This window comes from Talaromyces marneffei, chromosome 7 (assembly GCF_009556855.1).
Source record: "Talaromyces marneffei chromosome 7, complete sequence".
NCBI classification, from domain to species: Eukaryota; Fungi; Ascomycota; class Eurotiomycetes; order Eurotiales; family Trichocomaceae; genus Talaromyces; species Talaromyces marneffei.
This window is the reverse complement of record NC_072354.1, coordinates 1,535,991-1,560,362: the sequence shown is the minus strand read 5'-3', so window position 1 is coordinate 1,560,362 and position 24,372 is coordinate 1,535,991. Positions and strand designations below refer to the sequence as shown.

The 24,372-nt window shown below is 46.1% G+C and overlaps 8 protein-coding genes across 8 annotated transcripts; 5 read left to right on the top strand and 3 right to left on the bottom strand.

The window, feature by feature from the left end:
- Positions 1-100: 100 nt before the first annotated feature.
- On the bottom strand, positions 101-1,313 carry EYB26_009218 (uncharacterized protein; the record flags this gene model as incomplete). Its single annotated transcript, XM_054268468.1, has 12 exons — positions 101-117; positions 170-187; positions 248-319; positions 370-401; positions 454-627; positions 682-716; positions 764-822; positions 903-950; positions 1,003-1,025; positions 1,086-1,127; positions 1,178-1,236; positions 1,293-1,313. 12 exons carry the CDS (start codon positions 1,311-1,313, stop codon positions 101-103), a joined length of 600 nt encoding a protein of 199 aa, XP_054124443.1.
- A 358-nt stretch (positions 1,314-1,671) lies between these two features.
- EYB26_009217 (uncharacterized protein) lies at positions 1,672-7,740 on the top strand (the record flags this gene model as incomplete). Its single annotated transcript, XM_054268467.1, has 1 exon — positions 5,098-7,740. The coding sequence occupies one exon, from the start codon at positions 5,098-5,100 to the stop codon at positions 7,738-7,740; it is 2,643 nt and encodes an 880-aa protein (XP_054124442.1).
- Positions 7,741-8,100: 360 nt separating this feature from the next.
- Positions 8,101-10,114, bottom strand: EYB26_009216 (uncharacterized protein; the record flags this gene model as incomplete). The annotated part of the gene is made up of 2 exons (XM_054268466.1): positions 8,101-9,258; positions 9,314-10,114. 2 exons carry the CDS (start codon positions 10,112-10,114, stop codon positions 8,101-8,103), a joined length of 1,959 nt encoding a protein of 652 aa, XP_054124441.1.
- A 2,490-nt stretch (positions 10,115-12,604) lies between these two features.
- Positions 12,605-13,295, top strand: EYB26_009215 (uncharacterized protein; the record flags this gene model as incomplete). The annotated part of the gene is made up of 5 exons (XM_054268465.1): positions 12,605-12,617; positions 12,705-12,720; positions 12,776-12,860; positions 12,933-13,079; positions 13,161-13,295. 5 exons carry the CDS (start codon positions 12,605-12,607, stop codon positions 13,293-13,295), a joined length of 396 nt encoding a protein of 131 aa, XP_054124440.1.
- Positions 13,296-13,928: 633 nt separating this feature from the next.
- Positions 13,929-17,548, top strand: EYB26_009214 (uncharacterized protein; the record flags this gene model as incomplete). The annotated part of the gene is made up of 4 exons (XM_054268464.1): positions 13,929-14,401; positions 14,454-14,542; positions 14,594-15,365; positions 15,424-17,548. The coding sequence occupies 4 exons, from the start codon at positions 13,929-13,931 to the stop codon at positions 17,546-17,548; spliced, it is 3,459 nt and encodes a 1,152-aa protein (XP_054124439.1).
- Positions 17,549-18,004: 456 nt separating this feature from the next.
- Positions 18,005-19,102, top strand: EYB26_009213 (uncharacterized protein; the record flags this gene model as incomplete). The annotated part of the gene is made up of 1 exon (XM_054268463.1): positions 18,005-19,102. The coding sequence occupies one exon, from the start codon at positions 18,005-18,007 to the stop codon at positions 19,100-19,102; it is 1,098 nt and encodes a 365-aa protein (XP_054124438.1).
- Positions 19,103-19,273: 171 nt separating this feature from the next.
- EYB26_009212 (uncharacterized protein) lies at positions 19,274-20,544 on the bottom strand (the record flags this gene model as incomplete). The annotated part of the gene is made up of 3 exons (XM_054268462.1): positions 19,274-20,073; positions 20,130-20,334; positions 20,428-20,544. The coding sequence occupies 3 exons, from the start codon at positions 20,542-20,544 to the stop codon at positions 19,274-19,276; spliced, it is 1,122 nt and encodes a 373-aa protein (XP_054124437.1).
- A 409-nt stretch (positions 20,545-20,953) lies between these two features.
- On the top strand, positions 20,954-24,067 carry EYB26_009211 (uncharacterized protein; the record flags this gene model as incomplete). Its single annotated transcript, XM_054268461.1, has 4 exons — positions 20,954-21,062; positions 21,126-22,927; positions 22,980-23,169; positions 23,223-24,067. 4 exons carry the CDS (start codon positions 20,954-20,956, stop codon positions 24,065-24,067), a joined length of 2,946 nt encoding a protein of 981 aa, XP_054124436.1.
- Positions 24,068-24,372: the final 305 nt, after the last annotated feature.

The window sequence follows — 24,372 nt, the reverse complement described above, 5'->3', positions numbered from 1 at the left end:
ATGGGTGGTTGTAAACGGAATCGAGACAACGAAGCTAATTATGTGACAGCACCTCTTTCAATGGCTCCAAAATAGCCGAGTCATAACGAGCAATGGCAAATTACATGACAATGCAGCCTATATTGGTTAGTTAGATAATCATGAGAAAGAGGCCGGAGTGAATACGCACAGGAGTTTTGCTTCTTGGCTAGTGAACAGTTAGCATGAATCAAGCGAGACAAGGATCTATGGAGACAGAGCGACATACCTTGAGTATAAAACATCTTGCTCTGAGCAGAAAGACCGTCGGACTTGGCGACCAAGCTGTCGATTTTCTCGCCTGAATAACGGTCAGCTTTATATTCCTTATTTCTCTTGTGACCATCATACCTCGCTCCAAAACAGACTCGATCGTTTTATGTCTGCATTTCATATCAGCCAGAGTCCCTTCCGTTCTTTCGCAGGATTACATACAGCACAATCTTGGTCTGGTCTAGCTCCTGTTGGATCTTCATGATTGAATCGGCCTGCGACGGGTCTTGGTATTTCTTGATATAATCGGCGAGCTGAGGGAACGACAAGCTTCGTTCGGGGAGGTTTGTGTTGGCGTATTCGCTGTGTGGGTGTTTGGAGATGAATTCATCGGTACTGTGACTGCTGTTAGCAGCTATAATACTCCTCGCAGGTGGGGATAAGGCATACATCTTGGAGAGAAGTTGTTGCGCAACGAGTGGGGGCTATATATATGTTAGCTGGGTTGCGAAAGATAGATATCGTGGCATACGTATTCGCTGTCGCTGACGATGACGCCTGCGATGCCGTCTCGGCTCATGGAGTGGAAGGCTGTAGACACATAAATTTAGTCTCCTATTGCTATATCAACGCATGCGTGCCCCTGTTTCAAAGTATCGGATCGCACTCACTGTAACTCTTCTCTTCAATTGTTTGCCTTTGGCCAGGTTTTGTTCGTTCTGTGACGGATGAGCTTGGTTCGTGATTTCGTTCGGTGTCACTAAATCTTACCGGCAACGGTCTTTGTGAATAGCCTAGGGTTGGTCCGAGATGTTAGTATCTTCTAGTAAGGAGAGGCCCGGATCAAGACACACATCATGAATTCATTGTAGTTCTCGCGGGTGAATCTGGAGAAACTGCAACGGCTGTTAGTTGATAGCCATGCACATATTGTCTGGCTGAATACCTGCTGAGGTCCTTCTCTCCACAGAGCTCCAAGGCGGGCTTGGTCTCGTTGCGGAGAATCTATATCCATGTAAGCTGCTTGTTTCAAGGCGAGGCGACCGGCAATCACAACGTACTCCCATATAATAGATCTTCATGATGGCGAGAGTGTTGTAGAAGTGATGAATAGGATTTTAATCGAAGAAATATTGTGATGCTGCGCGAAATGTTCAAAATCTCGCTGCCTGTGGGGGTGTTGTGCTAGTTCTCGGTGTATCTACTCCGACTCCTGGCTGACGTCTGTATCAAATCCCCGCCTAGATAGCTTGCCCACGCCACACTATTTATGGACTAGCGCCACTTGTTGACACATGCCCTAAGCGCCTTCCCGCTTTGGGTCGCCGATTGCTTTTTATGATTTTATCTCGTCTGTCAACATCACAATTCTATCTTTTGACTCACATACACGCAGTCAATATTTTAGATAAAATCAACCCTATCTAGAAAGAGACGAAAATGTCGGACATTGCTTCGTTGCAGTCCCAGTGGCTGCAACAGCTTTCGCAGATGAAACAGTCGATTGCCGACCTAAAACTGAAAGAACGCCGCCAAAGCATAGAATCATCGATCGAAACTGATATAGACCTGGATTTCGATGACGAAGAATATTCATCCGGTGCAGTGGATGATATTTGGGATGTCATTAGTTCCGACGAAGAATGTGACGACTTTGACCATGTAAATGGAGTATCGCTGACTGCGGGGTATGATCATAGCTGGCTAGAATCCAGATGTCAACAACTCGCAGCTCAGAAGTCGGGACTTGACTCTGAGGCGCTTTTGCAGCAGATTGTTGCTCTTCTAGCTTCGGATAGCGGAGATGATGAACTGCAAATGTCGCTTGCCGAAATAATCGGGTTTGATGATCTGGATCTGGTGATCGATATAATCACTCACAGGCAGGATATTCTTTCATCCAAGGCGCCAAAAACGACGGCACAGACTGATGGATTATTTGCTGGTAAACTTCAAACACGCGCAGAGCGTGAAGCTGCTCTTCGCCAGCAGGACTACGAGCACAAACATGCTACATTGGCAGCAGCACAAAGCCGAGACGAGGTCAAATATCCGCACGTGTACAAACTGCATGATTCTCGCAATACGCTGTCTTTGGGCGGTAAAAAGTATGGTCTTCCTATGGGCAGTACGCAGGTTGAAGAACAGAAATATACCGAGATCAGCGTTCCTGCTTCACGCGGTGTATCCCCTGTTGGACCGAACCAAAAATTGGTGCAGATCTCATCTTTAGACGGGCTATGCAAAGGAACATTCAAAGGCTACAAGTCGTTGAATCGGATGCAAAGTTTATTGTACGATGTAGCGTACAAGACGAGCGAGAATATGCTCATCTGCGCTCCGACAGGTGCCGGTAAGACTGATGCAGCCATGTTGACCATTCTCAATGCTATTGCGAAAAACGTCACACCCAACCCTCTCGAAGAGCCTGATGCAACTGAGTTTGTAGTACAATTGGATGACTTCAAGATTGTTTACGTGGCACCAATGAAGGCTCTGGCAGCAGAAGTTACGGAAAAACTAGGAAAGCGCCTGGCATGGCTTGGAATTAAAGTTCGCGAGTTGACAGGTGATATGCAATTGACAAAGCGGGAGATTGTGGAAACGCAGATTATCGTGACAACACCAGAAAAATGGGATGTTGTCACCAGAAAAAGCACTGGAGATACCGAGCTTGTACAGAAAGTACGGCTGTTGATTATTGATGAAGTTCATATGCTTCACGATGAACGTGGTGCGGTAATTGAATCCCTAGTTGCACGAACGGAACGTCAAGTCGAGAGCACACAATCCTTGATCCGGATTGTCGGTCTTTCTGCTACTCTGCCCAATTACATCGACGTGGCAGATTTTCTGAAGGTGAACCGAATGGCTGGTCTCTTCTTCTTTGACCAATCTTTTCGTCCGGTGCCCTTGGAACAACATTTCGTTGGTGTCAAAGGAAAGCCCAACAGCAAGCAATCTCGCGAGAACATCGACGCTGTTGCCTTTGAGAAAGTACGAGACATGTTGGAGCAAGGCCATCAAGTGATGGTCTTCGTTCACTCTCGCAAAGATACAGTTTTGACTGCTCGCACATTCAAGCAAATGGCTGCTGAGCAACAGTGTGAGGATCTTTTCATGGTAGGACAGGACTCAGAGGGATACAGCCAAGCAGTCAAGGATTTGAAAGGCGCCCGTGCACGAGAATTGCGTGATCTCTTTGCTGCTGGATTTGGTGCCCATCATGCTGGTCTGACTAGATCTGATCGTAATCTGATGGAACGTATGTTTGCCGAGGGACATATCAAAGTACTTTGTTGTACGGCAACCTTGGCTTGGGGTGTCAACCTTCCGGCCGCCGCTGTTGTCATTAAAGGTACTCAACTGTACAGTGCTCAAGAAGGTAAATTCGTGGATCTTGGCATTCTTGATGTACTGCAGATCTTTGGTCGTGCTGGTCGTCCACAGTTTCAAGACACTGGTATCGGCTTCATTTGCACGACTCACGACAAACTCCATCATTACTTGTCGGCAGTCACATCGCAACAGCCAATTGAATCACGCTTCTCTAGTAAACTCGTGGACAATCTCAATGCAGAGATTTCTCTTGGCACCGTTACTACTGTGGCTGAAGCAGTACAATGGCTCGGCTATTCGTATCTTTTCGTTCGAATGCTACGTCAGCCTCGCAATTACGGCATTGAATGGGCAGAGATTCGTGATGACCCCATGCTTGTACAGAGACGCCGAGAATTGATTGTCAACGCCGCTCGAGTACTGCAGAAAAGCCAAATGATCATCTTCAACGAGCGAACAGAGGAGCTTCGTGCCAAAGATGTTGGCCGTATTGCAAGTCAATTTTATGTTTTGCAAACAAGTATCGAGATTTTCAATGAAATGATGCGTCCAAGAGCCAGTGAAGCAGACGTTCTCAAGATGATAAGTATGAGTGGAGAATTCGACAATATTCAAGCTCGGGAAAACGAATCAAAAGAACTTGATCGACTACGTGAGGAAGCTTTGCAAACGGAGGTAGAAGGAGACAATGACTCGTCTCATGCAAAAACGAACATTCTTCTGCAGTCGTACATTTCTCGTGCCAAATTAGAAGATTTTGCTCTGGTGTCAGATTTGGCTTATGTGGCTCAGCAGTCGGCACGTATTTGTCGCGCTCTGTTCATGATTGCATTGAACCGTCGATGGGGTTACCAATGTCAGGTGTTATTGTCAATGTGCAAGTCTATTGAAAAACAAATATGGCCGTTCCAGCATCCATTCCATCAATTTGACCTACCTATGCCAATTATGAAGAATCTGGACGAAAAGCTGCCGACTTCGTCAATTGAGTCGATGCGAGATATGGAGCCAGCCGAAATTGGTCACCTCGTACATAACCATCGCATGGGGAACACTCTCTCCAAGTTACTGGATAACTTCCCTACGCTAACTGTTGAAGCTGAGATTGCCCCATTAAACAGGGATGTCCTTCGCATCCGTCTTTCGCTTTATCCCGAGTTCACCTGGAATGATAGACACCACGGAGCATCTGAAGGATACTGGATTTGGGTTGAGAATTCGGACACCTCTGAAATATACCACCACGAATACTTTATACTGAGTCGTAAAAAACTTTACGATGATCACGAACTCAATTTTACGATCCCTCTATCCGATCCGTTGCCAGCTCAGATCTACGTGCGTGCAATGTCAGACCGATGGCTTGGAGCTGAAACGGTTACTCCAGTCTCTTTCCAGCACCTTATTCGGCCCGACACAGAGAGCGTCTATACAGATCTGCTAGATCTTCAGCCACTGCCTATTTCGGCATTGCAGAACCCCATTTTGGAGGAAATCTACGGGCAACGCTTCCAATTCTTCAATCCTATGCAGACGCAACTGTTTCACACACTCTATCATACTTCAGCCAACGTCTTGCTGGGCTCTCCTACTGGTAGTGGAAAGACAGTTGCTTGTGAGTTGGCCATGTGGTGGGCCTTCCGTGAGCGGCCAGGGTCCAAGGTCGTTTATATCGCACCAATGAAAGCATTAGTTCGTGAGCGAGTGCAAGACTGGCGGAAGCGAATCACGACCGCGATGGGTCTGAAATTGGTGGAATTGACTGGTGATAACACACCTAATACTCGTACAATCAGAGACGCGGATATCATCATTACAACACCTGAGAAGTGGGATGGTATTTCTCGTAGTTGGCAGACTAGAGGATACGTGCGTCAAGTCAGCTTGGTCATTATTGACGAAATCCATCTACTAGGCGGCGATCGTGGTCCTATTTTGGAGATTATCGTCTCGCGTATGAACTACATTGCATCCCAGTCGAAAGGATCCGTTAGATTGATGGGGATGTCGACTGCATGCGCCAATGCTACGGACCTAGGAAACTGGTTGGGCGTCAAGGAAGGGCTGTACAACTTCCGACACTCCGTTCGTCCTGTGCCGCTAGAAATCTTTATTGACGGGTTCCCAGAGCAGCGCGGGTTCTGCCCCTTGATGCAGTCAATGAATCGCCCAACTTTCCTTGCAATCAAGAATCACTCGCCGGAGAAACCCGTTATTGTTTTTGTGGCTTCTCGAAGACAGACACGATTGACCGCCAAGGATTTGATCAATTACTGCGGTATGGAAGATAATCCAAGACGGTTTGTGCGAATGTCTGAAGACGATCTTCAAGTAAATCTCGCGCGTGTCAAGGACGATGCGTTACGAGAAGCACTCAGCTTCGGTATCGGTCTGCATCATGCAGGTCTTGTTGAGTCGGACAGACAACTTGCAGAAGAATTATTTGCAAATAACAAGATCCAGATTCTTGTCGCTACTAGTACCTTGGCCTGGGGAGTGAACTTGCCTGCACATCTTGTTGTGGTGAAAGGAACACAGTATTTCGATGCCAAGATCGAAGGATACAAAGATATGGATTTGACTGATGTGTTGCAAATGCTTGGTCGTGCTGGACGACCGCAGTTCGACAACTCGGGTATTGCTCGGATTTTCACACAAGATGCCAAGAAACCATTCTACAAGCACTTCCTGCACACAGGATTCCCGGTAGAATCAACATTGCACAAAGTTCTAGACAATCACTTGGGCGCTGAAGTGTCTGCAGGAACCATTGTAACGAAGCAGGATGCGTTGGATTATTTGACCTGGACATTCTTCTTCCGCCGTCTACACAAGAATCCTTCATATTATGGACTCGAGATTTCTGCCGATGAACACAACACCATGGCAGCACAACAGATCGCATCCGAATTCATGATTGACCTTGTCGACAAATCACTCAATGAACTTTCCGAATCTTCCTGTGTAACCCTGGATGTGGCAACCGGAGAGGTTGATTCTACTCCATTCGGTAAGATTATGAGTTACTACTACCTCTCACACAAGACAATCCGCTACTTGATGAGCCATGCGGTTCGGCAGCCGTCATTCGAGCAAGTACTGGCATGGATGTGTTCAGCCACCGAGTTCGATGAGCTCCCCGTCCGCCACAATGAAGATCTCGTCAATGCTGAGCTTGCGAAGAATCTTCCGATATCCAGCCTACCTGAAGGAATGGGTGACTTGCCAATGTGGGATCCACATATCAAGGCGTTCTTGCTTTTGCAAGCCTATATGTCTCGCATCGATCTGCCTATATCGGATTACGTCGGTGATCAAACATCGGTTCTCGACCAGGGTATCCGTATCATCCAGGCTAGTATCGATGTCCTAGCTGAGTTGGGGTACTTACCTGCGTGTCGTATGATGATGACACTCTTGCAATGCATCAAATCTGCGCGATGGCCTGAAGATCATCCGTTGTCAATCTTGCCTGGTATTGAGCCTGAGATCCTTACAGCGGCTGTGGCAAGTAACGAAACAAAGAAAAATAAGAGAGCATCTACCAACTCGCCAGATTCACTCGTTGCGCTTTCGTCCATGCGGCCCGCGACCATTGTTCAGGCATTGAACGAGACGCTATCATCGACGCCAACATTCAGGCCCCTAGCAACCCACCAAGTCGATAAAATCGTCACCTCAGCTCTACCGCGTCTCTCGATTTCTGTATCAGATATATCACCAAAGAGCATTACAATATCGCTCGCCCGTCAAAACACACCCCTGACATCAGATTTCAAAATCCATGCTCCGCGATTCCCGAAGCCACAGACCGAAGGCTACTTCCTGATCGTGACCGCTTCAAGCGGTGAGGGTAATGGAGAACTACTCGCCTTGAAACGAGTGTCGTGGTTCAATCCCCAGGCCAGAAACAACACCGAACACTCTCGTGGACAGAGAAGAAACAATGGTATCACAGCCAAAGCCACTGTGAAATTCCCTAACGAGTTCTTGTTGTCTTCGCCGACAGATGCAGCCACGAGGAAAGTGGATGTTCTTATCGTGAGCGATTCCTATATCGGAATGGAGTGGAAGATGGTTGGTGTCGAGGTACCGGTATTTCCCGAGTCAAATGGGGAGGGACCCTCGTCAAGGACTGTAGATGTTGATGCAAGAGTGGAGAAGAAGTGATAGGTAGATACACCGGACAGACCCATACAGAAGATAAACGGTCTATATGTTGGACGGAGGGGATGTTTACATAAATGGATCAGTTTTCTGAGAAGGTAGATAAGAAATATAACGAAGAAAGGAATGTGATTCTCAAAATCAGCAGCCAGGTCGCCGCTCAGAGTCATACTCAAATGACCATGGGTCAACTGAGCTGGACCTGTAAGTACGAAAAATGGTATCTCAACAATTAAACGCGGTATACAACACAAATCAAACAAGTAAAGAGTGCCAAGGAAAGAAACGAGTGGACTCCCATCAGTCGAACCATTTCGCCTCGCCAGAACAAAGCAGGCAGCAACAGAAGAAAGAAAAAAAAAATCAAGCAGACTCAATAACAATATCCTGTGACTTTTGATACCTATGTCCTGCACCCCCTACACCACCCTCCCCTTCTATTTCCCCATCACTACCATCCGCAGTCGCAGGGCTAATATCAATCAACACAGGCACCCTTTTCTGTGCCATCAACTCGCCGAATCGCTCATTCTCATTGTGGAAGAAAGCATGCGTATTTGGTCCTAGGGGCACGAGGGTCTGTTTGGGGATTATGCGCCGACTTAGGGAGACGGAGCGTGCGATTGAGATTTCAAGTGTTTGGGGAATCATGGGTGAGGTGATTGAGGATGAGAAGGATGCGTCGAGGAGGAGGGAGTCGCTTGAGGGGTTTGGATGGAGCTTTGTCGTTCCTGTTGCTTGGCTTGTTGACGGGGTTTGGGTGGATGTCTTTTTGGTGAAATTTAGGGGTAAGGGCATTGTTTGGGAGCGTTGGAGTTGTGGTTGTTTCGGAACGTCTCGAACGGGGGATGCGTTAGTTTCGTGCGCTGATAGGAGGAGGGGGTGGTTGTCTTCTTGGATCCCGTTGTTGCTTCTGGCTTTCGGTTTTGCTTTGTCCGCATAGGCTAGTAGGGAAGCTTTTCGGGGTGGCAGGACTGCAAGTGATGGTCTTGTAGCAGGTTTTGCTCTCTGGCCGTTTGTCTTCTGGACGGTTTGTTCCTGCGGTATCAAAGGTGTGGTCATCGTCGGCGTCGAAGTCGGTTTCGGAGATGCTTCTACATCCGTAGACGGTCTAGTACCTTCCAGAGAACCAGATGAAGCCTTTCTAGTGGTGATCATCTCCCATACCGGCTCGTTCTTGGGATTGATGTTGTTCCTCGCTGTGGTGACGGGTATATTGATTGGAATTGGCGATGGTTCCGCAGAAGAGAAACCCGAGGAAGCTCCAGTTGATAATGCAGGTGGCAGATCCGGAACTGTAAGGTTATTGTCATGCTTGTTAATCCTGGCTACCCTTGGAAAGGTGTTTGATCTAACTGGGCTTCGTGGAGCGAACTCGTTGGCAGCACGGGTAGGTTTGTATTGGCCATTGATGATATTCTTGTTTTGAGCAACTCCAGGGAATAATGTAAATGTTGAGGAGCGGTTCGTGGATGGTGATGTAGCCCGTCGTTGTGGTTTGTGTCGTTCATCGAGACCGGGCTTGTTATTGTCAGATATACCCCAAAAAATATCACTTGCATATAACGCCACTTACCTTCATGCCGTTCACATAAAGCCGGTTCAAAGCCTTGCTCCGACGAGCTAACAAATTCGACGACGGCTTCTCTCCCAGCACGTCATGGAACATCACGCTGTATCGCTCCATCTGCACCGTCGGAATGTTAACCGTTAGTAAGGAATCAGCCGGATTCTTCTGGTGATTATCCTCCCAACAATCATCATGAAACTGAGGCGACACACTAACAATTGGCTGCTCATAGTCTGAGTTTTGAATAACCCGCACAGTCTCGTCCTGGGGCTTGTTCATCTCGACCTGATAAAACTTTTCACGGGTGTTTTTTTCTTCATTTTGTCTGCCAATGAGCATCCCTCCGATTTTCCTCCATTTGCTCGGTTTCCGGCGCAAGGATCCTGTGCCGCTGACTATTGGTGTCGTATCCTGTCGCTCCGAGGGAGGACTAGACCATTCACGAGGATGGTATTGGGGTGGTACCATACTAGGACTACCCAACGCAATCCCAATCGCATGCGAATCCATTCCACCACCATTCAAACAAACAGGCTCGTTTAGGTCCAGAGGACCCTCGGGAGGCTGCGTAATCGTAAAATCGAATGCCTGGACAACGTTTTTCTGCGACTTCTGCCTAGATAATCGCCCATTTGATGTGGTTGTACCAGTCTGTTTCTCGAGCTTCGCTGTACGCGGTCTTGGGTTTGACGACTCGAAAGTTCTCAACGATTGAAGATCATCTCGAGGCGCTGCATCGGAGAATGTGAGGACTGGTTGCGATATCCCGTTTGCCGTATTTGCGCGTGATCTGCTAAAGATACCCATTTTGACCTAATTGCCTTTTTCTGAAGTTTATTGTAGGATAATGACTCGTCCGAAAGTAATTTTTTAATAAAATAAAGGAGTGGATGGCTCTCCAGAAAGCCAAGATAGAAAATATTAACTAGAGAACGAGAGGGGGATAACCCTACGACACTTGCTGCACCAGTGCAGGAAGGTTCAAAAAGACGAAGAAAATAATGTTTGACCAGCACAGCTAGACGAAGTGGCCATATTCGGCCCTTTAATTGATTTCGGACTCAGTATGTTACAGATCTGAAATTTCTCAATCAATGATGCGACAGCCCAGACCAGCCCTAATGATTGGCCCAATGTGACAACGGACGAGGAGGCGGAAATCCAAATTGAATGAATGGGTCTTTGGCTTGAAATTGGCTGACCGGTTACCAGGTCCAGGTCTTACGCTTCACGAATTTGTTGCTGTCAGACGAACAAGCCTCCTCTAGTTATGGGGAGACCTGATGGCTTGCCCCCCTGTGGTTGAGGATTAATTAAAAACACGGAGACGCTTCGCTGACTGGTGAATACCCTTATTTGCCGTCTGACCAATCATATGGCAGGGTCGACAACGACACTCTCAAGCCCTCTCTTTTGCCAAAAGAGACACACAATTTGTTCAACCAATCGTCAAATTAATTACCAGCTGGTGGGCCGCAATAAAATAAGAACAGGTCCGCTGGCGTCTTTGATGTGTTGGTCTCGTGCAGAGCTTCCACGACTTCAGCTGATGTCGTCCGTAATGATTACAGCTGACGGTTGCAACATCCACTTCATATGGGAATCACGGAGTAGGAGACGAATCCAGAATGACCATGGATCCTTGTTGTAGCTCGAATATCTTGCACATTCGGTGGAATGCAACGCCTGAAATTCGAGGTGGCATTGCGGGAGGCTAAACACTAGTGAAACATGGTGGCGTGTTTGCAATACTTTTCATGCATCGGCCAGTCGGCCCAGGGTCTAGATTGGTAGATGTTATTGTGGTCACGATGTCGGAAAGAGAAGATTCAACATCTTTAAGAGAGGTGGTTTGATTCCGTTGTCTGATTGTCTCGTAAACCATAGAGTTTTAAATATCGTGATGGATGATCGTCCTCAGCCCCACATAGCATAATCAGATTGAAGCAGCACTAAGCCCGAGGTACAATTCCTCCGAGAGACTAAAAAAGCAGTGCAGGATGGCGAGATGGTGGTATAGCCGACCCAAGTTGATAGTGCACCAGACGTTGTGACAGTATCACACATACACATGGAACAGTTCAAATAACAAGTCTTTCTGACCATTGTTACAATCTTCTAGTAAGTACTGTGGTAAGTGTACTATCGCCATCGTATCCAGGTTCTATTGCTTCTTAACCAGCCCACCTATAACCCAAATAACATTTTCATTCGCAGAGCTAATCATTACAGGAGTGGTCAGGTCGAAGAAAGCTCAACAAGTATCGTAGCAAAAGACGCCTCATAGTCGAAGTCCTGTATCGACCGTGATAGACTTCAGATTTCACAAACGTTGAATCCTACATGAACAAAGCGCTCGCCTTCATTCAACTTCTTGTGATCAAAACTGTATCCTTCTTGATAGACATGAGTCGCGGGCAATCTTTTAGGCTGAATTTGCATAGAAGTGGAAACGGCATATGATTATAGGCAATCTGAGTGTGCCAACGTCGACTACTGCTCGCATCAATGGGTAAATTGACTGATGATGCTAGCAACCCTTGTCTATAGGGTTAGTGTTAGGGTTAGAGTGGTACAAGCTTCGGCATCTCTCGGTTTGCCGGAGTTGGCTATTGACGGCCTTAGGTACAAAGGCCGTCACGCATGATTCTCGTTACTAATCCTGAGGAGTACTTCATGCCGAGGACCTGTCGTGTGATGCGTCGAATGGATATCCAATTTTGCGAATCCATATAACGAGTAGTCGCAGTATCGAGGATGTTGAGAGCTGCCAGAGGCTGAAGCTCTTGGTGGGGGGTTTGGGTATGCTTCAGGGGCCGATTCTCAAGATAGAATTGCTACAAAAGTTAGGTAGAATCCTCTCTTGTTAATACGTGTATACGTATATGCAGTTATGAAAGCAGCAGTTAGTAAGTAATCAATTTTTTTTTTTTTCGAAATACTCAACAGAATCAACTTGAAGCTGCTATGAAGACGACGTTGTGTTGGTGACGACACCAAAGCCAAAGCCAAAAAAGGCGGGGCACAACCCCCACTCCACGTGACTACGTGTCTAAATCAACAACTTTCGTCTCTTCAGTAAAAACAAATGTTCATCTTTTAATAATCTTGTACTCTCTTTTCTTCTTTTTTGAAGCTTCCCTTGTTGTAGATTCGTCTTTGGTTTGTCTCCTTGACGAGTAATACTTCAACCCTTCGGACGAATTCTATCCGCCTTCCACCTGATCTCCGAATCGGTGATTGCTTGTCTAAACAACTTCGTCTATTCGCCCGATAATCACACACACATCAGTCAAGATGTCTTGGGACGGTAAGTGTGTCAGACTTATTTCCTCTGTTGACAGCAGCGTTCTTTTCAAATTATGTGCCTCTTAATTAACAATGCCCTCCGAGTTAGGCTACCTCGATGCGAAGTACTATCACCCCGCCTTTCAATGTCAATGCCGGTTTCCTAACGAGCTAATCTAGTATCGCAACCGGTACCTTGATCGACAGTGCCATGATTGTTGACCAAACTGGACAGGCTGTATGGGGAAAGTCCGCCAAGATTGAGGTACATCGCTGCGGAATCATGAAGAAGATGATGTTTATTCGTCCATATCACTAACCCTCATTCAACCATCAGTTGACTCCCGAACAAATGAACGCCATCGCTTACACCTTCAACGACCCGACCAATGCTCAAACCCATGGTCTTCATTTTGGAAGCAAACGATATGTTTTCAACAAGATTGAAGAACTTCAGGGTATCCCAGTTATGCTCTCTAAATCGGTTCGTCATGCTATATTTTCGTATTGCGTATTCTTTATCTCGAACCAACAATGACTGACGGGAAATTTTGATTCAATATAGGGTAAGGAAGGGATTGTCGCGGCAAAGTGCAAAGCATCCATTCTCATTACGCATTATCCCGAGACCGCTACTGAGGGTGAAGTCATCAATTTCATTTATGGACAAGCAAAATACCTCATTCAGAACAATCTTTAAACCGGCCGTCTATGAGTGTTCGATAACTAATTTCTTGCACGAATTTGCATGGGAGGATGGACAATACATATTAGTCCAGAAATGAGAATTATATTTATTTCTGTTAGCGGGTCTATTATATCGTTCTTTGCATTTTAGAGCTTACCAGCAGAATCTGAGAGTTCATATCAACTTCAAATAGGCATCCTTAGCACAGATTACCGTAGTGTCGAAACCGAATATGTTGTTTCTGTTTCAATTTCCTACATGAGAGCGTGCTTAACTTTGACTAGTGAGCTACGGAGTACGCCTTACTCACCGATTGGATGAAACCTGACTCAAAAGCAGAACCCAGTAAACGTTCTCCTGGACAACTATACAAGAAAGTGCCGAATCTGATTTGCTGGAGCTTTATGCGGCACTGCACCTGCCGGGATAGCGTATCGCCTGCCAACATAGCTCCGGCGGCTATTGACTACCATTCGTCCAACATCAACCACAGCCTCATTTATCTACTTACCCCATCATCCTGCAGCACAGGCACAAACCAAAAGAGAATTTCACCGGCCGGTTTATAAATGGACATACGCACCAAGATGGCTCACTGTCTTCGAAATCCATCCAGATGGCGACTAAGTCCACTCGACCGAAAACATGGATCCTCTAAGTGTTACTGCAAGTGTGATCGCTGTCATTCAGATTGCGAGCGTGGTCAGCACTCATTGTATGCACTATATAAAATCGGCCAGAAACACAAAGAGTCTAATTCTACGGTTGATCCAAGAATTAGGCGGACTTCAAATAGTACTCAGGACACTAGAGGATCTGACACAGCGTGGCACTCATGTACTCCAAAACGGAGAGGATGAAGATGCGGAAGAAGAGTCCTATCTACTACCGACTTTACACAAATTGTGCCAGCTAGAATACGTTTTTGAAGAATGTCTTCGCAAGTTGGAGCAATTAGAGCGGGATATTGTACCCTCGAGCCAAGTCAGCCTGACGAAGAAGGAATCGTTTTTTCGAGCATTACACTGGCCGCTGAAAGAAGCGTACATGAGAAACATTATGGACGATATTAATCATTACATTGCTTTGTTCAGCTTAGCTCTAACCCTAGATGAAACGTATTTTCTCTTCGTCTCTCTTCAATTGAGATCCACCGCTAACCATACTTAGTGACAATATGTTGGAGATTCGGGAAAAGACGTTTGAAACCCATTCCATGGTAAAGTTACTTCAGTCACAGAAGGAGGAAGAAAGCCGGCGTAAGTGCAGCTATTCTGTTTTATGGCTCGTAATTCTGACGGTTCTCTTAGGCGAACAAGGAGAGAGAATTGTCAAGTGGCTCGCAGCACCAGACTCTTCGGTTGACCATACACATGCCTTGCGTCTAAAAACCAAAAACACAGGCACGTGGCTAATACAAGACAAGAAATATAAGGACTGGAAAGACAATTCAGGATCCTTGTTATGGATATATGGCATTGCTGGCTGCGGAAAAACCATACTTACATCGACAATTGTCGAAGACCTTCTCAAGAGCACCGAGCTGGATATGAGCCTGGCGGTGGCTTATTTTTACTTTAAAGGAGATGATAAAGACAAGAGGACTTTATCCGGGATGTTACGATCTTTGCTAAAACAGCTTTTTAATCACGGTAAGCGAACATCAGACGTCTTACCGGAGATTTTTGGAAACGGAAATCAGCAACCATCATCAGAGCAGCTACTTTCCTCTTTAGGTAATATATCTCGGGAATTTAATGACGTCTTCTTTGTCTTGGATGCCCTTGATGAGTGCGAGGAGCTGGAGACTATTTTTGATGTTCTAGAAGAGATGGAAAAATGGACAGAAAGCAAGGTTCATCTGGTCTTCACAAGCCGGGAAACCAAAGACATCAAAGAATTTGTTGATGGTTTAGAAATGAACAAATCCATGATTCGGCTTTCCGCTGCTCTGGTGAAGCAGGATATTCGAATGTATATCCGAGACCGACTCCGCACTGACAGGAACCTTAAGCGGTGGCGCAGTCACCCTAAAGTTCAGGAGGAAATTGAAGATTCACTCGTCGAAAATTCAGATGGGATGTAAGCAAAGAAAGCCAACCATACGAAATCGGTGAGAGTCGCTGACTAGTTTACATAGGTTCCAATGGGTTATGTTCCAACTGATATCACTAGTGAATTGCCGAAAGCCCCAGGAACTACGACAAGCGCTGACAACTATGCCGAAAGGATTGAATGACACATATGCTCAAATATTGAGTCGAATTTCTGACAATGACTATGAGGTTGCCATACGAATACTTCACTGGCTGTTGTTCAGTGCACGCCCTTTGTACATTGAGGAGTTGGCAGAGTTAGCAGCCATGGATATGAATGCAGAACCTTTTGAGGAAATCGAGTGTCTCTGGGATCCAGCAGATGTGCTTAATATCTGTCCTAATCTATTAACCACTATCGAGGAGCATCCTGAAGACAGCGAAAAAGAACCAAGATTACTAGTCAGATTGGCGCATATTTCAATTCGAGAGTACCTTTTATCGAGCGAGATTGTGAAAGGATCGGCTGCTCGGTATCATATTGAGAAACCAAGCGCCCATGCCTCGATAACCGACTGCTGTTTGATGTACTTGCGTTTAGTCAAAGACACGATTCCCGAGGCTGCTGAAAATCTTCCGTTGGCCATCTACGCTGCGAAGAATTGGTTATTCCATTACGAACAAGTGCCAGAAACAGCTACTGAAACACACGCACTGGCCTTGGATTTTTTTCTTCATCGGCAAAACACCTACTTCAAATGGATTGCATATTTCTCCTCGGCCACGCCGCCACATTTTCACGGTGATCTGATAGGCCCGATTCCATTGTCACCATTAGAAGTTGCTAGCACATATTCTCTCGTGACTCTTCTTAAAATGATGCTCGACAGTGACGATATTGATACTAAGAATGAGTTTATTCTTAAAAAAGCGCTACGTGCTGCGTATCTTGGTCTTTTCTGGGCCCAGAATAAGGTGGCCACAGTACGATTGCTCCTGCAACACGGCGCTGATTTCACCGGTGACGCAAAATTCGTCACGACTCTTCATGCAGCAAGTTACTTTGGCTTTGATGAGATAGTCGAAGAAGAATTGGATGAGGGATCTGATATCAATAATGTTTGTGGGGATTATGTGACAGCTCTCCAAGCAGCTGTTGTCGGGAGGCATGATCGCCAGTTTTTCCAGATGTCAAAACATTCTTGGCCTTCAGGTTGGCGACGTCCAGGATATACGCTTGAGAAAACGGATCCAAGCACTGTTCGACTTCTTTTGAGCAGGGGAGCTGATCCCAAACTATGCGGAGGAAAGGATGGATCAGGCCTGCTGGTAGCATGCTTCAATGGGGACCTGCCGTGTGTGAGACTTTTACTTGAGCATGGAGCAGATCCTAACTTTGGAAGGGGTCCAGAAAGTCGTTATAGGCAGAGCTGTCTTGCCGCGGCTTCTATATCTGGCGATATTCGCATTATCCATCTTCTTCTTGATCATGGTGCTTACACAAACAACCGTGCAGCGTTAAGTGCAGCCACGGAAACAAACGATCCAGACATTCTGCGCTTACTTCTCGACAAAGGCATAGATCCAAATTTGGAAAGAGTGATGGATGAAACACCACTTCAAGTCGCTTCTTTCAACAGCAACCATAAAGCCGCCGAACTACTAATCCAATATGGTGCTAAGACTGACATTGGCGGTGGTCGTTTTGGATTTCCTCTACAAAGTGCCTGCGCTAGCTATGGTTCTGTGGAAGTTGTTAAAGTTCTCTTATCGAATGGTGCCGATGTGAATCAAAGAGGAGGCGCATTTGGAACGGCATTGCATACAGCTGCGTTCTATGGTGACCTTGAAATGGCCCAGTATCTTATAGATCACGGTGGAAATATACATGCCAAAGGAGTCATGTTCGACTCTGTTCTGAGGCACGCTATCCAAAATGGACATACCGATATATTTATAGCACTGTTCAAAGAAGGAGCAGATATGGATACGCCCGGCGGACGATATGGAGACACTTTACGTCAGATGCTGGCTACTGCGCCAGTAGAAAAGGATGAAATATGGCTAAGGACTTTTGAGGATACCAGACCACAGTTTTCATCTGAGTCATTGTGTGCTATAGTACGGAAAGGAGAGACGTGGCAGGATATAGACAATATTGTTATTGATGACAGGGGGAGTGTTACTGGGGTAGAAGCTTCCCAATGGGACTGTGTACTACCACATTGATGATAGGTGAAAGATTTCTGATTAACATTGTTATGAGACCAATGAATTATGGCTTTGTATATCTAAATAATGTGCCGGATTCCGAAGGAGGAAAAGTTTGAACTAAGTAACAGAAGGATACCGCCAAGTTTGATATATACCGAGATTAATGTCCTGTCAAATATATATGCATTGATATTTCCATGAAGGAAAAAGGATAGTCTAGTAAACAAAATTTTCCCCGATCCTGAGAACTTTGAAGTTCGTTATCTGCATTAAAAGAAAAGAGCGGGCAGCTTGCAGAGCTGTGCCTCTTCAGATGTGCCTAATCGGTTGACAAATGAGGCTCAGCACAAGAGAAGACTACCACCACAGTCTCGATTGGATACTTCTGTTCAGGTTAAATCCTTCCACATAACTTACACAACTACTAGCAAAAGTCTAGATTTGAAATAACTCACTCAAAAACAGACTAAGATGAACCCATCAACTCTGCATCTCACTCATGATGACTATACGGTAGCCTGTATCTGTCCGATGGGTGTCGAGCAAGCGCCCGTTGAGGCATTGCTAGACGAAATACACCCTAGCCTTCCCACCAGCCTCGACAAGAATAGCTACACATTGGGACGCATGGGAATACACAACGTGGTCATTGCCAGTATGCCAGATATTGGGAACAACAGTGCCGCCTCAGTAGCTAACCAGCTGTTGAACGATTTTCGGTCTGTCCGCTTCAGTCTGCTTATCGGCGTTGGGGGTGGGGTCCCCAATGTGAGAAATGGTATCGACATTCGCCTTGGTGATGTGGTAGTCAGTAAACCCTCGGGGTTATTTGGTGGGGTGGTGCAGTTTGACCGAGGAAAGACTCTCACGAACGATCGATTCGAACGGACGGGAGTGCTAGATAGGCCACCAAATATACTCCTAGCAACAGTGGCGAGGCTTGAGGCACTCCATCTAAGGGTGGATAGTGAGATTCCAAACCATCTCCAAGAGATGATTCAGAAGTATCCAAGAATGAAAAGGGGGAACTATATCTACCAGGGATCGGAAAATGATCGACTCTTCCAGGCAACATATGAACACACTGGTGGACAGGATTGCGAGCGTTGTGATTCGGCAAAAGTGCTCGTGCGTGAGCCCCGGCCGGATATCAACCCAGTAATTCATTATGGAACTATTGGATCATCGAATACGGTTATAAAGGATGCTCAAACGAGGGATGAGCTAAGGAATACCCTGAACATCCAGTGTCTAGAGATGGAGGCAGCCGGGTTGATGGAATCTTTTCCGTGTCTTGTAGTTCGCGGCATCTGCGATTATGCGGATTCACACAAGAACAAAAGATGGCAGCCATATGCTGCGGCGGTGGCAGCTGCGTATGCAAAGGAGCTGCTTTCCCTTGTACCAGCATTCGATAGAGCGTCACGGGTGAGGACAGAAACCAACTCTTTTCCAGTACGAGGTCATAAAATGATAGAAATGGGAAATGTCGGGAATTTTGTGAATGGATATGTGTCTGGGGATATGGTTGGGGGAGACAAATTCAATGGGGACAAAATAATGAGGTGATGGTGTGATAATTGTATACAGGAAGTGTTGAAGATTCACGGCGGAGGAATCATAGCGGATGTAGATTTTATATCTTAGTATGTGGTAATTTACTGGATACGTTATAATGCAGCGGTTCTGTCAAGAATGAAAATATAATTATATAATAAAAATTACGCGCTATCTAACTAGTTATAGGCTCGTTGCTCGCTTTGTCATTCTTGAAAAACGTGACTGCAATCTTGTCCCCGTCTGGGGGGCATCGGCGTCGATGACAGTTTCGGACACGGCTTGATATTGCCTCATTATGGGCTTGCGGCAGGTGGTAAAAGCGACCTTTACCGTCGTAGGGGTTTGATGCGCCTGCAGCTTTTCGAATAGTTTGGTAAACGAATCTGACCATTTATGCTCCTGTGCCTCGCCAGCCAATGCCTCCATATCGATTACGAGGTAAACCTTCTTCAATCCTCCTATGATAGATCCTAAGAAGCTGAACCAATCTTCGATAGTATACGTATTCTGAACTCTTCGAGCAGCAAGTGAAGCATCGCGTTCATTCATGGTTGCTGGGCTTTGTTGCAGAATTTGGAGGACAAGATGTTTTAGAACACCTGTAATATCAAACGTATACGACTGCTCGCCTCTCGGCTTGAGTACCCAGGCAATAAGAGTCTTTTCTTTGTGGAGTTCATTAATTATATCTGCAGTGAAGTCCCTAACGATGTGACGAGAAGCAAACGAGCCTTTGACAAGTAGCAGAGAGGAGTGAGACTTTGCATCCCAGTCACGAAGCCGCCGAGATTGTCGCAAACAAATTGTTGTATCGCCTTCCTTCCGTTGTCGAATGTTGCGCATCAAGGTATAATAGCGGAGGGTTGTTTTTGGATCCACTGGGGCCTCCGTAACCAAGAGTGGGAGTATATCGGAGAGTTTTATGACAGGGCTGCCTTTGCATGTGTCGAAAGTACCAGCGTAGCGTAATGTGTGAAATTCTGGATGTTATCCGAGTGAGTCTCAGGTCCGCTGGACGATCAGTCGAAGCACCCACCTTCGAGCGCGCGTCTCGTTTCCGGTACTCCGACGATGGTGTTTGGAGACATCGAGTTGTTCTCTCGAAGCTCAGCAAGAATCATGCTCGAGACCAGCTGGCCAATCCTTCGAAGATCGTCTGAGATACCAGTTTCTGTGTTGTCTAACCCTAGCTGTTTTATGATCGCGGGATCGAATGTGATATTGCGTATCTCAAACGTGATCTATTCGAGCTTCTGAATATTAGGCGATGACTTCGGATTCTTCATTCCCAATTTCTACAAAAGAACATTGAACAAACTATTTGGGGTCATCACCTTGTTTCCTGCAACTTGATCACCTCCGAATTTGTTTCCCCCAATCTGGTCTCCCGCGACATTTCCGTTGACTAGATTTCGAACATCGTGAGCGTTGATTGTCGCGCCCTCTGCCATCTTTCCTGACAAAAAAGACTCGACATCTCCGATGACAAACTTGAGGGCAGTGTGCTTGATTTAGCTTCCATGCAGACGACGTGGTGCCTCATAACCCCTGTGTTGTAATCACATGTTCGACGAATGAGATAGTTCCCTGAGCCGATTAGTTGTAGTGAGCCAGACCACTCAAGTCTCACGATCACAGCCTCACAGTGTTGTCAACCAGTCTAGCTAGATTTAGGTGCCGACAACAGTTCTTTTTAGTGCAGAGACGTAGTTCCATGAAATTATCAAGGAAATACAGTCCTTTTGAAAGCTGCGTTTTCCATGACACGTGAAAATAACGCAAAGTCAGCCACTATACCTCCCTAACGCCCTACTGGACACAGCGATATGTCAAAGTCTACCAAGTAATTTTGACCGCTGTATGTCTCTACCGTCGCGCTCTTTTTCGGGTTTCCTGCCGCGTCTGTCACAGTTCAACCCTCAAATCTCGTCGTCTCGGCGACCTGCCGCCGATCCCTATTTGTTTGCAGGTAAATATTCTACGGATGGGGCAATAATTAAAGGGGGTTCTCATATTAACCGTCCTGCAAAAGGAAGGCAAAACCAGGTACACGTAACGACGTCCGATGGCCCTCTAGAGTCGGTCACACTTGAGGAGGATAGGTGGCTCTTACGAGAGGATTTAGCAGAACAAACGAAAGTAACAAAAGCCTCATCGGATTTCGACGACTATTACAACGAGGACTACGATGAGCAGGGAGATAATGATAATCTCACTCACCTCACTCATATTGAAGATAACGGACGTATCTACCAGTTGAAGGACTTTGCCCAACAAGAAATTTTAATCAACGACCCGTTCCTTTCCGCATCGAAGCATACAACGCTATCTGAGAATCGGACAAGTGAAAGCGGTTGGAACAAGAAACGGCTGGCAGCAGTTCTTTCTCAGGTCTCGAGACATCCTCCTCCTGCTAAAAACGGGTCAAACTCAAAGGCAGCGCTAACTGATTACAACTCGTCGCATCCTTCTAAGTTTGATTCAGGTGATGCACTATTTGACATCGGTCCTAACGCTCTAGAACCCGTTAACGTGTTCGACTTTCTGGATGGCCCAGGAATCACATCCGAAGATACTGAGAACATTGGTTTCCAGATTCGGACATCACCGCCGCCAGAAGTCGAGCAAGATCTGCGCCAGGATAAACCCGTTAATATAAAAATGACATCATTTGCCTTTTCAGGAGACGAGAACGTCCTACGTCGACAGGATTACCCGGAAATCGAGGATCAGAAGCTCTTACGAGAGAATTTCAGTGATGCCAATAACAACAAAGAGTGTGGGTATGGTGAATCGCTTGGACCATATCGAAAACTTATAGACCGCATAAACGCCCTTGAACAAGAGAATGTCTTACTGAAGAGCTGGATTGATCCCAACTGGAATCATCAAGGACGACCCTTTTTCCAGGTCATTCATCAGATCGAGGGGGATGGTAGAATATTCTTCAATCCCCCGTCATGGAGGCGAGAATCTTTGCAGGAAGGTATCCAGTATGTTCTAAAAGGGAGTTCGCTATCGATGCGGAAAGAAGAGTACTTAAAGCGAAGCGGAAACTTGGCTTTTGCTGTTTTTAAGAGTTATGCCTCCGACACAGTGGATGGCCAAGATTTTGAAACTCCTCCTCTACCCAACCCCGAAGCTGAAATTGTGCTATTTGCCTCTGATGAAATGAGGAGAGCTATCCAAAACTACTTGAACAGGCAGCCGGATTTTAAGCAGCTTTTCCCATCTTTCGACGTTACGAAGGAAATATCCTCTCCGTACCGCTTCTGGTATTGCACTCGTGCATCTTACGAGTCTACTTTGCAAGAAATGCCGCCTCATCAAAGAGCCCTAGTGAAGTTATTCGGAGAGTGGGTGAATGCCAATTACGAGACAGAATATGCATCTGTGGATGATCAGATTGCAAGGGGAGTCATCTCTTGTCAGTCGATGAAGTACCTCGTAAGGCCAGGTGACCCACTTATTCTTCAGGAATCTGGTCGACTTCAAGCTTATCAGGCTACGTCTTGGGCTGATGGTCAAATTATGCGTAGAAGACGCAAAGATAAGGAAGAGGTTGGATTCTTTAACAAAGCTTGGACGGTGTCAGTTTGGTCCTACGAATTTGACGGTGCCTTTTACCAGAAACCTACCACGTTGGATATTGAGCTCGATGTTGCATCTCCGCATGAGGAGGTTGAATTGAGTTCTTTAAAGGTGACTCCACTGGAATACGCTATGCCTGATGTCAGACAGAAACTTGAACAACGGGGTAAGACGAACTGGGCATGTCGCAAGAAGAAATTTATTTCATACAGTGGGGATAACAACATTGACTCACTGAACAATGTGGGCACACCTCCTGGTTTTCTCGTATAGTTTTTTCTAACCTGTCTATCAGAATAGCGAAAGATTCATGATTGATTTCATGACCTACAGTCAACTCTATCCACCAGAGAAACCACAACTTAAAATTGGTCGCACAGAGATTCCGTCCGAGCGAATGGCCGTTGATGAGCCGCCATCAGCACCAGAGATATTTTTCTTCCCATCACATATCGTGGGGTTCAATCTTCGTCGCAAAAAATGGGGTAACGCACTCTCTGTCGGATTTATAATGCCACATACTGACTCTCGATGAAAGTGGATCTAGAGGTTGATCTTATCAAAGAAGTCGAATGGAACAAGACAGCTTTCGAAAGCCTTGTCGTCGACGAAGAGACTAAAGAGCTTGTTCAGGCATTGATCACAAGCCGGCTCGTAGCCGAAAAGGGGGCTGACATGATTGAAGACAAAGGCAACGGGCTGACGATACTCTTGCACGGAGGACCCGGAACTGGAAAGACATTCACCGCTGAAAGTGTGGCGGAACTGGCCGAAAAGCCTCTATACCGAGTAACCTGCGGCGACATCGGTACGAAGCCAGAAGAGGTTGAGAACTACATGGAGTCTGCTCTCCATCTTGGCAAAATCTGGGACTGTGTCGTGCTGCTCGACGAAGCCGACGTGTTCTTACAAGAACGTAATCTGTCAGACCTGCAGCGCAATGCATTAGTGACTGTCTTCTTACGTGTGCTCGAATACTACGATGGTATTCTTATTCTGACCTCGAACCGGGTTGGCACTTTAGACGAAGCTTTTAAATCGCGCATCCAGGCTTCCCTACATTATCCGAACCTGAACCGTTCACAACGACACAAGATCTGGCGGAACCTTATCAATCGCTTCAAGAGGCTCGAGCAGCCCGATATTGACTTTGACGATATCGAATGCTACATCAGTGAACTTGCCGAGCAAGAGATGAATGGACGTCAAATTCGTAATTCTATCACCACTGCCCGACAATTGGCCAGGTTTAAGGGTAGAAATATGAGACATGCGGATCTGAAGCACGTAATTTCTCTCGCAGGCCGGTTTGAAAAATATCTTTCCGACGTCAAGGAGGGCTACACGGATGATGTTATTGCAAGGGAGTCTGGTTATCGATGACTGTCACCAAAGGGTTCCTCTCCTTTATATGTATCTTTCCAATGAAAGAAATGAGTATTTTCCGAATCCAGCTTGGATGAAGCCCGACCTTTAGGACATTAAAAGTAAGTCTATAGTCAAAGCCATATAATTAATTACTAGTCCTAAGAAAAAGGGGTGTTATCCTGAATCAATATCAGTAGAACATCTCATTTATATTAGATTAGGTATGTAACACCGTTTGACACCTCCAGACCTATCAGCCAGCCAAACCCCTGAGATATAGCACATAATCTGCTAGTTCGATACAAACAGGTGTATTTACT